The 15,199-nt window shown below is 46.6% G+C and overlaps 1 protein-coding gene across 1 annotated transcript; it reads left to right on the top strand.

Moving 5' to 3' along the window:
• The first annotated feature begins 12,286 nt into the window (after positions 1–12,286).
• Positions 12,287–14,677, top strand: si:dkey-1k23.3 (heat shock protein 67B1). The gene is made up of 4 exons (XM_060064392.1): positions 12,287–12,817; positions 13,088–13,151; positions 13,233–13,353; positions 13,999–14,677. Exons 1-4 carry the CDS (start codon positions 12,451–12,453, stop codon positions 14,506–14,508), a joined length of 1,062 nt encoding a protein of 353 aa, XP_059920375.1. The 5' UTR covers positions 12,287–12,450; the 3' UTR covers positions 14,509–14,677.
• Positions 14,678–15,199: the final 522 nt, after the last annotated feature.

Below are 15,199 nucleotides of genomic sequence, written 5' to 3' on the forward strand. Positions count from 1 at the left end.
TGTGTGTGGCCTCCACGTGCCCGTATGACCTCCCTACGCCTGGGCATGCTCCTGATGAGGTGGTGGATAGTCTCCTGAGGGATCTCCTCCATGACCTGGACTAAAGCATCCGTCGACTCCTGGACAGTCTGTGGTGCGACGTGGCGTTGGTGGATGGAGCGAGACATGGTGTCCCAGATGTGCTCAATTGGATTCAGGTCTGGGGAACGGGCGGGCCAGTCCATAGCATCAATGCCTTCATCTTGCAGGAACTGCAGACACACTCCAGCCACATGAGGTCTAGCATTGTCTTGCATTAGGAGGAACCCAGGGCCAACCGCACCAGCATATGGTCTCACAAGGGGTCTGAGGATCTCATCTCGGTACCTAATGGCAGTCACGCTACCTCTGGCGAGCACATGGAGGGCTGTGCGGCCCCCCAAAGAAATGCCACCCCACACCATTACTGACCCACCGCCAAACCGGTCATGCTGGAGGATGTTGCAGGCAGCAGAACGTTCTCCACGGCGTCTCCAGACTCTGTCGCGTCTGTCACATGTGCTCAGTGTGAACCTGCTTTCATCTGTGAAGAGCACAGGGCGCCAGTGGCGAATTTGCCAATCTTGGTGTTCTCTGGCAAATGCCAAACGTCCTGCACGGTGTTGGGCTGTAAGCACAACCCCCACCTGTGGACGTCGGGCCCTCATACCACCCTCATGGAGTCTGTTTCTGACCGTTTGAGCAGACACATGCACATTTGTGGCCTGCTGGAGGTCATTTTGCAGGGCTCTGGCAGTGCTCCTCCTGTTCCTCCTTTCACAAAGGTGGAGGTAGCGGTCCTGCTGCTGGGTTTTTTCCCTCCTACGGCCTCCTCCACGTCTCCTGATGTACTGGCCTGTCTCCTGGTAGCGCCTCCATGCTCTGGACACTACGCTGACAGACACAGCAAACCTTCTTGCCACAGCTCGTATTGATGTGCCATCCTGGATGAGCTGCACTATCTGAGCCACTTGTGTGGGTTGTAGACTCCGTCTCATGCTACCACTAGAGTGAAAGCACCGCCAGCATTCAAAAGTGACCAAAACATCAGCCAGAAAGCATAGGAACTGAGAAGTGGTCTGTGGTCACCACCTGCAGAACCACTCCTTTATTGGGGGTGTCTTGCTTATTGCCTATCGTTTCCACCTGTTGTCTATTCCAGTTGCACAACAGCATGTGAAATTGATTTCACAGAAGTGTGATTGACTTGGAGTTACATTGTGTTGTTTAAGTGTTCCCTTTATTTTTTTGAGCAGTTTATTAGAACGGGAGCAAGTACACTGTTATGCGATCACGTCTCGGTAGACTCGTGCTTGTGTGCACCATTTACTGGTCACCATATGAAAAGACACCAAGCCAGGGTTACGTGCAGACACCAGGCTGAAGCTACAAACAGACAGTAGACCGTGTTAGGCGCTGCTTTATAAGAATAAGTTTGCATAAAAGGATAAAACGAACATTTCAAAAAGACTCACGTTCTGTCTACGCAGCTGCTACGGAGGCTTTTACTTCCACCGTCTTTGCACTAATTCTGAGTTTGCACCTCTTTTAAGACGTGCCACATGTGCCACCTGATCTAGATTAGTGCCAGTGGGAGGGGCCAAGGTGCATTACCCATCACTACCGTCCTACCTGCTACACTTGTATCTTCATAATATCAAAACGAAATTTCAATATCATTTATACTTTATTCAGAATAACAGTTTTAGTTTCATATTGGCTGCGTTTTAAGTTGGTCCCATTGAAGCCGTCTGGCCAGCCTCTGACACTTAAGACATCGTAACTTAATAATTTTTCCGTTTACCTTCGTTCAAAAAAAATTGAAAAAATATTCAATAATATTATTCAAAATTCAATAATTTCCAAACGGAATTTCGATATAATTTATGCTTTCTTCAGAATCGCAGTTGAAAGGTTGGGTATGGAATTCTCTTTTTTGGCCATTTTTGCAAAATTTCTTGAAATCCTTATCATAACCCACTTACAGCCACTGAGTTAGAAGTACTGACATGAAAATTAAACAAGTCAATCATCTGTGGAACGGGCAGGTCTCGAAAAACCCCAGCCAATGATTTCCAGAACCAGAGTGGCATGGGACAGTATGTACGTCAATCAAACGGTCGTACTGCACTCCCCCTCCCCCGCTCCCAGCACGTGACCCCTTCGTGCACATACTCAAAGCTCGTGACCCAGAGCAAGCTTCTGTTTGTTGTTATCCTGCGGTAGCTGCTGGAGCTAGCTTATTAGCTAATCCACATTTGGACCTAGCATTAGAAGACAACGCTAAACTCCAACCTAGCTAGCCTCGCTCGCTCTTGCGCATCAGTGTTCGCGCTCGTGCATGATTGCGCGTCCACGTACTTGGAATAGGTGGAGTCAGAGTCAGCGTTGAAGGAGAGGGGACCATTTGAGTTGGGTGTTCTGCTGCTCTTCTGACCATTCTGCTGGCGTTTCGCAAATCCCATACTCAACCTTTAAGTTTCATATCGGCTTCGTTTCAGTTGGTCTCATTGATATATGTTGACGCTGGGGGTGAGGAGTGAGGACGCTCAGCAGTGTTGCCAGATTGGGCGGTTTTTACCATAGATATATACAACACTAGAGCTGTGTTCGAAATCGTTCCTTATCACGGATATGGTGCACTATATAGGATGCTTGCCATTTTGTAGTGGTGTTCGAATTCTCTGTTACGTATTTTAAGAACCTGAGCTACCCACACATAGCCCCTAGGAAGCAGGACCAAACATATAAGCCGTAAATAATATAGATAGCCACAAGGGGAGCAGGACCTTACTGAAGGCTGCAATAGCTGCTCTATCCACAGAAGGCAGCACCACAGACAAGTGAGGAAGCCGAGGGTAATACGTCACACCGGCTCCGCCCACTCCTTCCAGGCCATGTGGATCCTACCATAACAGTCAACATCGAGCCAAAGCTCGTCAGAATCTTCTCGCTGCTAGTATACATAGGGTTAATGTTTTGATCAGCTAGGAGAGGCTCAGCACGTGCTCAACACGCTTCCACCTCCTTTTGCTCCGTAGTTACCATACCGAAATACTTTAACAAATAAAGTCTCTTAAAAGCTATCCTGGATTGGAACACTTTCTTGGAAGAACTCAGCATCTCAGTGGTTAATTTCATGCACTATATAGTGCACTTAAACTACCCAAAATTTGAGTGTACATACGATGTACCCTACATGTTACACCCGTATACCACAATGCAACGCGGTCGTGTTTTTCCGAAGGAGAAGAAGAAGCTGAATAAACGCAAAAAATAATACATTTAATGATGGAGTCTCCGGCTTTCGTTTAGAAATGTCAACAATTTATTAAACATAGAAAATTTAACGTTCAAAATTAATTGCAAAAAAAGTGTGCCCGGATTGTTTACATGATGTGGGTGCATCTGTCTGCGTCACACAAATACCCAGCGCATTTACTGATGCACATGACGTTTAGAAATGTTCAGCGTAGTGTCCGGATTCTCGTTTGTTCGTTCCCTACATAGTGCATGTCGTGTTTTTGAAGAAAGTAGTCCAATCCGTATCGCTTTTAACTCACTTTATTTGTTAAAGTATTTCGGTATGGTAACTATGAAGCAAAAGGGAAGGAATTGTATCTAACACTTGTGGATAGAAATACTGAAGAGCTACTTCGAGCCCCGGGGCTTAGGCCCGAGGCTCTCTGCGGGTCTGCCTATGTTTCTCTTACCTTCAATCTCACTCCCGCGCTGGTAAGTATCAAGTGGACGTGGCCTATGTGAAGTAGGCGTGGCCTGTGTGACCTATTGGCTCCGCCCTCCTCACCTGTGTGAAGGTGCTGCCATCTGTGGCTGGAGTAGTTATTGCAGCTTATGTGTTCGATCCTGATTCCTAGTGGCTATGTTAGGGTAAAGCAGCTTGTGTTTTCGATCCTGCTTCCTAGTGGCTATGTGGAGGCAGCTTATGTGCTTTAAATACTTAACATGCACTATATCATGAACACTATACAGGGAATAGTGAGTGAGTGTATAGGGAACGATTTCGAACACAGCTTAGATGTCTCGTCCGCGTTCCTGGCCAATTAATTCGAACGTCCTCACTGGCGGCCGTCTTGCCACAGTCAGCTGCTCACCCATAACATTGTGTTGGTAGTGGTACATATACTTTTTAAATAACCATAACTTGCTAAATGTTCAACCGATTTTCAAACGGCTTCTCTCTCTAGGTCGTCCTCAGACGAGCCCTCCATCGTTGCTTCCAGTCATCCCGATTCTCCATACATCTGGCCAGTTCATTGGTACTTTGCGCTCCTGCATCCTTCTTGAGTACATCCATGAATGTGAGTCTAGGACGTCCTCAAGACCGATGCCCATGGGTTGGTTCCCACAGTACCAATTTGCTGGCTGGCAGCTCTTGGTGTCTTTGGCAGTGTCCTGCCAGTCTCATTCTCCTGGCAGCTACTTTCTCACTCACCCTTGGTATTCCTTCATACAGGATCCTGTTGGTAACATGTGTACTCTTGCTGATGTTAAGTATTGCACGCAGCATTCTGGTGTAGCACCCGTCTAAAGACTTCTGCAAGGTTGGCTTCAGGGACTAGCATTCGCTGCCGTAGCATTGAAGAAGCTGAGTTTGATTTGACGGGGGAGGTTGGAGTTCCACACACAGGTCATGCCGTTCAGTGCCCTCCATGCGAGTGCCTTCCTCACCTTTAGGTCCTGCTCGGTTGAGTTGACCCATGAGCCCAGATACTTGAAGTCCTCGACTTCCTTCAGCACAGTGCCACCAGTTGTTGTCAGCGGTTGATGCTCCGGTGAGATGTTGTAGGTGATGACCTTTGTTTTCTTGGCATTTAGCCTAAGGCCAACCTTGGCACACTCCAGCTCCACTCTGTTCAGGAGTTCCTGTGCTTGCTCCACGTTGTTGGAGAGCAGGCTGATGTTATCCGCGTAGTCCAGGTCTGTCAGAACAACTGCAGGGTGACGCTTTGACCTCCTTGGGGTTAGGGTGAAGCCGAGGCCCTGCTCCCGCCCACTAATGGCTTTTCTGAGCGCATAATCCAGGACAATGATGAAGAGGAAGGGGGCTAGTGTGTCCCCTTGCATTACTCCAGCCAGGATATCAAACTCCTCAGTGCTGCCATCTGGGGTAACCACCTTGGACCTTGTTCCTGCATACATTGGTCTCAATAGCCCGGAGTAGGTTGGGAGGAACACCATAGGCCTTAAGGATCTTCACCATCGTGCCTCTGTGGATAGAATCAAATGCCTTTTTGAAGTCGATAAAGCACAGTACAGCTGTCAGGTTATCCTTCTTCACCTCCTCGATCATTCTCCTTAGTGCCAGGATCTGGGCTGTGGTGGTTCTCCTCTCGCGAAAGCCATTTTGGTTCTCCCTCAGGTGAGGGTCGATGGCGCTCCTGATCCTGTTTAGTATCATGCGGTTGTATATCTTTGCCGTGATACATGTCAGGCTGATGCCCCGGTAGTTGTCTGGCTTTGAGAGGTCTCCTGATTTAGGCACTGGGATGATGTTGGAGAGAGACCATACTTCAGGCAGTTTGTTTTGCAGTAGCGCTTGGTTGGAAAACTCCAGCATGATGTCATCGAGGTCACAGTTCTTTAAAACCTCTGGGGGTATGCCATCTGGCCCAGCACTTTTTCCTGCTCTCACTATGCCTTTCGCCCGGGCTAGCTCAGTGACAGTGAATGGACCATCATCGATATCTGGGCTCCGGAGGACTGGTGGAATTTCTTCCTCGGCCCCATCTGCTGTTGAACCCAGAAGGCTTCGGAAGTGGTTGAACCAGGTTGCCATCCTCTCCTCAGGGCTGTGACCTTCAACCTGTCCCTCCTTTGTCCTTTTCCGCCCAGTCATTTCTTTGATGACCCTCCAGGATTCCCCATACTGTTTTTCGCCTTGCGCAGCCTGCACCCTTCGCACCTTCTCCATCAGTTCCTCCCCCTTGATGTTGTCGTAGGTACTGTACAGTAGCTGCTTGGCTTCTCTCAGTTCCCCACGTCTCTGCTGGGTTGGTTCACGCTCAAAGTTGAGGCGTGCTTCCTCCACACTTTCTCGTGCCGCTACGACCTCCGGATGTTTGGACCTCAGGGAGGTTCTGGCTCTGTCCAACATGGGCACACACATCCTGGTTGCCTCCTCGTTTGCAGCGACAAATCTCATATATCCGCTGCCGGGCTCCGCTCCCTTGTCCAGCTACTGGAACCGATTCCTGACTTCCTCAGTGTACCTGGTTTGAAGGCCAGGATCGTTTGCGAATGCCTTCCAATCGTGCCGGATCTTGGGACTAGGCTTGGGGACCCTGAGGCTCAGTCACACCCTCATGGACACCACACGGTGGTCCGAACCCACCGAGCTGAACGAACTGTATGGTTCGGCATTAAGGATGGAGTTCCTCCATTTTCTCCTCACAAGTATATAGTCCAGTTGGCGTACCATACGTGTGGCTCGATCCTGGAAGGTCCATCTCTTGCCTTGTCTTTTCTGGAACAAGGTGTTCGCTGCCAGTAATTCGTGCTCCATGAGAAGGGCGGTGAGGTATGCACCATTGCGGTTGGTAGAGTCGTGGTATGGGAAGGGTGTGTCCTCTGGTCCGAGCCTTGCGTTGAAGTCCCCCAGGATTGCCAGGAAGTTGTGTGCTGGAACACCTCGCACGGCTGTTGCCAGGTCCTTGAAGAACTTCTCCGCCTCCTCAGTTGGGGCCACGTTGGTGGGTGAGTACTCTGCGATAAGCATCCTTTCGGTGTGTTGGTAAACCCGACGGAGAGCCTTACGCGCCCGAGAGCCCAGCAGTAGCCCCACGCCGCCTGTTGCGGCCTGGGCCTCGTTTCGCCACGCAGACGAGGTGATGAACGTGCATCTCTCTACTTTGTGGTAAACGATCTGGTCATCAGTGTGCACTCTTCTGTGTTCCTGGACTCCCAGGATCTCCACTCCCCGCTCCTCAGCACAGTGTGCTAGCTCCACCAATCTAGCTTCTTCTCTCACTGTACATGCGTTGAAGGTTCCCATTACAAATGGTCTCCGACAGCGAATGAGTGCATTGGACGGGGTGCTGTGATCGGACAGGACCCTCCCTGGTTTCCCAGGGTTTCCCAGGGAGGACCAGCACCACCGTCCGCTGCGTTGCTCCTGCGGACTCCCGCCGCTGGAAGTATAGGGTTTGGGATAACTTTGTTCTTCATGGTTGGCTTTACTATGCTAATTAAGGACTGTGGGGCGCAACTCCTCGCAGTCCCGGTTTTAGTTTAGAGTGTCCTTCTCCTAGGTGAGCTGCCATCCAAGGCTATGAGCCCCTTCTGCCCAGGGATGCAGTTTTACGTCATACCCAGGACAGTTGGTTTGTTATAAACGTCAGAGATGTAGTTATGAAACGGCATACTTATGAATAATTATGTTAGGTTCTATAAAAATAGAATAATGTTCTAAAATATGTACAAGATTATAACCACGTTAAGTTATGGTTATTTAAAAAAAGTACATGTACCACTACCAACACAATGTTATGGGTGAGCAGCTGACTGTGGCAAGATGGCTGCCGGTGCGGACAGTCTAGACGCCGCCATAAGACATCTAGGGGCAATTGCTCTGTCGCTAGTTTAGCAATTTTTTAGAGTTTAACACGGTTTTAATCTCAAAAAGTCAAGTGATGTCTTAAGCTCCATTGCTGTGTCATATGTACTTGTGGTTTAACCTGCAGCTGCGTTTTACCTTGATCTCAATTGCTGTCTTCAGAGAAATTCAGATCAGACACTAGAGGGCGTATTTTGTGCGTGTTAGTCTAATCTCCAAACTGATGTGGTTTTAGAGGAGACTAAACCAGTTTGCAGGATGAAACAAGGCTCCATCATAACCGACACACACACACAGTTTTATGAATTATTATTTATAGGTATGATACATTTACACTTATTACACTAGATAGGCCTTCAGTACAATTATTAATAATTATAGCACAAAATGCATACACCATTAAGTTAATGGGGACATATTATGAAAACAACACTTTTCCTGGGGATTTGGGGTGTTGTTTTGAGTCGCTGGTGGTCCCACACGCACACAAACTTTGAAAAAAGTCCTTACATGATTTTTTGAGTGAGATATGCATTTCTAAAAGTATCCCGCCTACAGTTACCAAACGAGCGTGTCAGTTTCAGTGCCCCCTCCTACGTAGGAAGGGGGCACATTTGAATATTACCTCCCATTTCCCCACTCCCCTCCAATCAGAGCATCGCTAAGATTTTGTTGAGCAGCGGACGAGCAGCTCCGGCGGGGGGAACTCGGCGCAAGCCCTGCAGCTAAGCTCCGGGAGTACAATCTCTGGCGCCGAGCTCTCCCCGCCGGAGCTGCCGCCGAAGGGAAGTCGGGAGGAGGAGACATGAGCTGTGTTCGAAATCGTTCCCTATCATGGATGTAGTGCACTAAATAGGGTGCACGCCATTTTGTAGGGTGTTCGAATTCTCAGTGGTCCACTATATAGGGCACTATATAGTGGACTTAAAATAGGGTACATACGATGTACCCTGCATGTTACTCCCGTATACCACAATGCAATGCGGTCGTCATTTTCCGGAAGAGAAGAAGAAGCTGAATAACCGCGAAATCGAATACATTTAATGATGGAGTCTCCGGCTTTCGTATAGAAATGTCAACAATTTTTTTGGGATTTAACATAGAAAATGTAACATTCAAAATTAGTTAAAAAAAACTTGAACAAGGAAATGTAACATTCAACATCAATACAACCTCCAGCTTTCCTCGTGAGTGCCCGGTTTGTTTACATGATGTGGGCGCATTTGTCTGCGTCACACAAATACCCGGCGCATTTACTGACGCAAATGACGTTTAGAAATGTTCAGCGTAGTGTCCGAATTCTCGTTCCCTATTCCCTATATAGTGCACTATATCATGTACACTATATAGGGAATAGGGAACTAGTGTATAGGGAACGATTTCGAACACAGCTATGGAGTAGAAAGGGATTGTACTCCCGGAGCTGAGCTGCCGGACTGCCGCTGAGCTACCCCAGCCGGAGCCGCTCGTCCGCCGGAGCTGCTACTCCGCTGGAGCTGCCACCTAGCTTCGGCGCCAGTTCAGCTCCCGGAGTACAGTGCCGGACGGCTTCGACGGCGGCCGGCAGCTCCGGCGAGGGGAGCTCGGAGGCAGTCCGGCAGCTCAGCTCCTGGAGTAGCCTACCATCCTTTTCTTCTCCATGTCGAGGTTCATGGACTTCAGAGAGTCAATACCAAAGTTCCTTCCCCCTAATTCCTTTCAACCATGGACAAGATGTCCCCTACTACGAGTCTTTACTTGTGGAAGTACCAAAGACGTCAGACAGTCTTTATTATTCATAATGTCATCCGAGGCGCACATAGCTTTTGGCCTTGACATTAGATAGATTATATAAATTGCTGTATATAATATTATTATTATGGTTTATTATACTATATAGATATAGAGCTCCAGGAGTCAGCAAACGGCAACAATCCCTTCTCCTCCATGCTGTGGTTCAGTCTGACAGCTCATTGGTCAATGGGCAGCAGCTCATTTGCTTCAACGCTACAGACACCAGAAGCATTCTGAAGGGACTGAAACAGAGGGGAATAGCGGTAGACAATATTTTTTTTCCTAAGAGCTATTTCCAGCAAACAGCTTCAAAAACATGTTTTCTGGAACTCAAGTACTATGTTTACTTGTTGGGAAAACACCATAATATGTCTCGTTTAAGACTGCATCTGCTGGGGTATACTAGAAATCAGAGTACTTCCGGTTTCCAAGCAGTTTAAACCGAGTCAGCTAGGAATTAGCTGATCCTGTACGAGTCGTTACACAGCAATCACGTTCAACCTCGTGCACAGCTGTGTGGTAAACTCCAAAACCTGTTTCTTCTGTTTGTTTTCACTTTAGCGTCAATTATTTTTATTTGTGCTTTGTATTTCTATTGTATTTTATTTTATCCTGTGTTTCCACTGCTGCTGGTTTGTTGTAACAAAGAGATTTATTTTCCAGGGGATTAATGAAATTGTTATCTTATCTTCAGTGTCCACACTTTTTCATAAGACAAGAATGCTTGGGCTACTGCCATCCTATATTTGTAATTTAATCACACAGAAAAGGGTTGTTTCTTACAGTCTGCGTTCAAACAATCAGGCTTCTGTCAGTTCCATTTGCCCGCACTGAATTAGGAAAAAGGGCATTCGTCCACTCTGCTCCCACCACATGGAAATGGCTGCAAAAAGATTTTAAATTAACCGAAGTGATTTCTTTGAATGCTGTTAAATCTAAGATGAGAGCATTTCAGACCACCTCTTTTACTTGTAGATGTTTTTTATAAATTTTAATTTACTTGCAACTGTTTTTTATTATTTTAATTGATAACAGCTTTTTATCATCTTAATTTCTGTCTATGTTGTGAGTGTAATATTGTGAGTGTACATATGTTATTTGTTGCTGCCTATTGGCCAGGACTACCTCGGAAAAAAATAGTTTTTTAAATCTCAATGGGACTTTCCTGGTTAAATAAAATTAAAATAAAATGCACACCGTCACGTCGGCCTAACTCTTCAATATGTTGTATGGGCTCCAAAACCAGTCTTTGGAGTATCGGAGGGAGGGGGTCTCCAACGGGCTCGTAGGGCCTCCCGGGGTCTGAGCAGAACCCCTGGCGGCCCCGCTGCAACCTCCTGCGGTTGTCATGGTACCAGAGGTGTCGCTCTGGGGTCGGACCCCCCTCTGCGTTGTGAGCTACGCTGCTCAATGCAGCGACCACTCGTTCCTCGCCGTCTTCGTCTGATTTTGGATTCGGAAGGGGTTTTATTTGAATGAAACCCTGTGGGAATAGTAATGGAACCTGTAGGGTCATCACTGCTGAGAGCCCCCGCCTGAGGCGCCTCGGGTCTCTTGAGTGGGTTTTGAGTTTGTCAAACTGTTTTAATCCCAAATCTCACAGTGAAGCAAACTATACGTGATTTGATTCTTTTCAATCAAGCTCAAACTTTCTAAAATGTCACTTCACATGTTAAACACATGTCAAGACACATGTGTTTAACTGTTTGTCTTATGTTCCCATGGGAACGAGTGATGTTTTACTTCCAGCCTCTGAAGGAGGCCATGGAGGACAAGCAGCATCCATTGCATTCCCCAAAATATCGACAGTTATTGACATTATGTCCTATCATATAAATATCTAAAAAAATAAAATAATGAAAAGGTATTTTAGTCAAAACTTTTAGTAAAATGTTTTTAAGCCGACGCATGACAGATGGGTCCCTCAGACCATCTCTGTTTACATGGGACGGACCAGATTGGTGGTCATAACCAATCTTTTCGACAGCTCCAGTAGACGAGAATCCCATTTCAACCTCTTGGAGGCATTATCGTTGGGCAACGCAATCACACAAAGTGACAGAAACATCTGTTCAGTGTGATGTTGTGCTCCGGTGGACAGTGTGCCAGGATGATCTGGGTGTACACGGCGCAATGGTTGAAAAACACTGACGGGTCTGTCTCACTTGATCAAATAGAAGGCAGTAATGGTCCTCATGAAAGGGCTGAAGAGAAATGAGTGAGACGGCTGCGCTGTGTCACCACACACTTAGGGTGAGGTGTTCTAGAAAGCAGTGGTTTGAGACAGAAGTGGTTCCACTGGGGTCCCCTGAGATGTTCTAGACAGCAGTGGTTCCACTGGGGTCCCTTGAGATGTTTAGCAGTGGTTCTACTGGGGTCCCCTGATAGGGGGAGCAGATATCAGTGGTTCCACTGGGGTCCCCTGATCGGAATATTGGGTTGCAGGCAATGGCTGATCCATTTTAGCATGCCATTTTATTTGAAGGTCTCTTAGACGTCCTGTATATATACGAACTGACTCATGGTTCGTAGCCACGTGCCTCAGACGACACCACAATGAGCTCTGAGAGAAGGGCATGTGGAGTGAGATTCTACAGAGTCATGATGACATCACATAAGACCAATGGGGAGAATACGGGTGACTGAGATGTGGAGAGGCCCAGTCGGCTCCGAGAGACGTTACCACAGATAAATCACGTATCAACCACCGAGCTCAACTGTCAACTATTTACCATCAACCCTTTAAAAGTTAAAAATACACCTAATTACCATTTTCTTCCTTCTCCAGGCCAGAAGGAGGCAACAGCCTCCTCTCCGCACCCATCACCCCATGCTCACATTCCCGTCCCATGGGGTCAGGATTAGCGCTTAATAAATCTAGATTAGACAGGAGGTGTATATAAAGATCCTCCTGAGATGTCTTCAGCTCGCTGTTCTCTGCTTGTGTGAAGAGCCTCACTTTATCACGGCTATCCTACAGCTAATTTACACTTTCATTTACACTCATATTTACGACTTTTAACGGTAGCTTCCTCTCGGTCATTTCATCGTTTTTCTTTTGTCTTTGGATAAGTTCTTGAACCATGGCCGACCAGGTAGAGTTGGATCGTCGTGTTGACGCCGAGAAGAAAAATGACTGGTACCCCTTGAGGAGATGGTGGCGGCCCTGCTGGGCATTCAATCAGGACTGTGGCCAGACACTCCTCCAAGACCCCGGGTGGTGGGGGATGGACCTGCTCCAGAGAGGGTGGTCCTCAGGTCGTCCCTGGCCAGAATGCACGTCTTCTCCGCTCATCGTGCCAATGCATCCCGGGTCTGGGTACTGGGGTCCCTCGGGCCCTGGGGTGGGGCAGAGGGAGCAGTACAAGTGGAGGGTGGTGCTGGACGTTGCTCACTTCGCCCCATCGGAGATCTGGATTGGCACCGCAGGCGGGGTCCTGGAGATTAGAGGTACACAGCGACATTGCACTCCCAGCCTGGTTGTTCCCTTAATAATGCCACATGACAAATAAACTTAACACACTGAGGATACACCCACACTGTGTTAATCAATATAGTAATCACAGCAGACCCGATAAACATTGTTTGCACCCTTACATTCTCAAATAGACGGCAGCTTAACCTAAATGGACTTGGAAGTAATGTAAAAAAAAGTGTGCAAAGCAAAGTGTTGTTTTGTATTTACTTGCTGAATGGTTTTATCTGTACATTCATCCCAAGGTAAACACAAGGACAGGTCAGATGAGCATGGATCCATTGCAAGGTGTTTTACAAGGAAATACAGGTATGCAATATTAATTATAAGATAGGGAACTGTAGTTTATCTCTTTAGCTAGAGGTTAATGATGTTAACTGTTATTTCCAGGCTTCCAATAGGTATCGATTTATCTAAAATCACAGCAATGCATTCTGGGGATGGCATCATGCATGTAGAAGCTCCACTGACTGAATTCACTGCTCCTGCCAACATTGTCATTCCAATTCAGGTCAGAAAGGAAATTTATATGCTTCAAAAACAGCATTTAAACATTGTATACACCACACAACACTCACTTTATCACAAAGGCCTATAGGCTATGTGATATAGGCAATCCATTAACTAATCATTGAAACATCGATATATTAATACATGGTTCCTACAGCTTAATGAAAGTTAAATGTAAGACTTTTTAAGACTTTTTTAATGCCACTTGAAAGGAAATTTAAGACCAACGACACAATAAACACTAGTGGAAAAAATAATTTGAACATATTTCCACTATCAGTAGGCTTTTTGGACAGAAACAAAAATGACCTCTTGCGCACCTGAACGACGTGCATCTGAATCACGGCCGCAAAACAAATGTTTTGTTGGTTCCGCTCTCGTGATTGCGCAACATTACTGCTATTAATTTATATATATAAAAAATGTTAACTATTCTCTTTTAGATTTGAGACCAATTACAATCATAAAATCCTACTTACCATGCGTAAACATTTTTAAGACTTTTGAAAGATGGATTTAAGACTTTTTAATGCTATTTAAGGCCTTATTGTTCGATTCATGAATTTAAGACTTTTTAAGACTTTTTAAGGATCCGCGGGAACCCTGTAATATCATGGTGAAAACCTTTGCTTTCTCATTCATACAGGTAGAGAGGGAAGTCCAAGAGCTCAGGCAGGGTGAGGAATATCCAGAGGATAAAGCAGCTCCTACAGAGGTTGCAGCCACAGCTCCAGGGGACCCTGGGAGTGCAGCCCCTGAGCCCCCCACAGATGGGACTGACCACGGGGAAGAATCTCTAGCCAGTGTTGAGGCTCCCACTGGCAGCCCCATGGATGAACCTCTGCAGCATGACATGGGAAGGAAACAGGACAAACAGAAGGAGAAGGAGCAGGTGGAGGAGGGAAAGGAGCAGGAGGAAGTAGCAAAAGAATCCTCTTCAGCACCTGGACCTGGGGAAGGCCCAGAGAATCTTCCAACACCGATGGAACACCACCAAGCGCCTGAAGAGAGCCCAGAGAGCCCTGGCACTACCCCGTCTGACCAGAAGGAGGAGGCTGGGAATGCTCTACTGGAGGGCCAGCCAGAAGTGAGCTCAAGGGAGACTTCTGTGGAGGCCACCCAAATAGAGGTGCCAACGGAGGGCCAAAGCCCCTGAATCAAGACATCTCCAGTGACGAGTCCTTGGCTGAGGACACGGAGCCAGAGCATCCGACGTAGAAGGGGAAATTAAACATAGGAAATAATTCTCATTGTTATCAGACCCATGATGCTGTCAGTCACTTTTACAGTTTGAATTAAGATTAAATAATCACAAGTAAGCATAATTATGTAGCTTCCATTCTTGTACGAATGAACAAAATATGTGGAGAGCTTGTGGTCTTGTATCGTATACTAATTATCTTTCTCCACACTGAAAATATTCTTAATTTTTCCTGATGCAAAGGTATCCTATCTTCGCATTGTGATATTATTCTCCATAAATATAGTAGTTTTTGGGAAGAACACACTGTGCATGCGCACTTTAAGCAATCCCACGCACGCTTAAGAAATCGTGTTAATTACTTAAAGCTTGTGTGCGACTTATAAAAAAAAAAATGACAACCATGTCGGTGTGAGGAATAGTAGTTTATCAAACTTTATAAAAACGGCATGAAGTATTTCAATACAAATTTTGAGTTGGGAGAAAACATTAAATTCAAAGGGCGTTACGGTAGGGATGTGTCGGTCGCGACTGATTCGTTACAACGAACGAATCCCGAACGTGAACGACAAGAACTGGTTCCCCAAAACAAGAAGAACTGGTTCTTTGATTCTTTTTTTTTTAACATAAACCAAACATATGGTCA

Source organism: Gadus macrocephalus, chromosome 11 (assembly GCF_031168955.1).
Source record: "Gadus macrocephalus chromosome 11, ASM3116895v1".
Lineage (NCBI taxonomy): Eukaryota > Metazoa > Chordata > Actinopteri > Gadiformes > Gadidae > Gadus > Gadus macrocephalus.

What these genes read in the sequence shown, in the direction of transcription:
- si:dkey-1k23.3 (XM_060064392.1), top strand. Translation starts at nt 12,451, where the DNA reads ATGGCCGACCAGGTAGAGTTGGATCGTCGTGTTGACGCCGAGAAGAAA. An exon ending in TGTTTTACAAGGAAATACAG is followed by an intron (nt 13,152 to 13,232) that starts GTATGCAATATT and finishes TGTTATTTCCAG; the next exon opens with GCTTCCAATAGGTATCGATT. An exon ending in ACATTGTCATTCCAATTCAG is followed by an intron (nt 13,354 to 13,998) that starts GTCAGAAAGGAA and finishes TCATTCATACAG; the next exon opens with GTAGAGAGGGAAGTCCAAGA.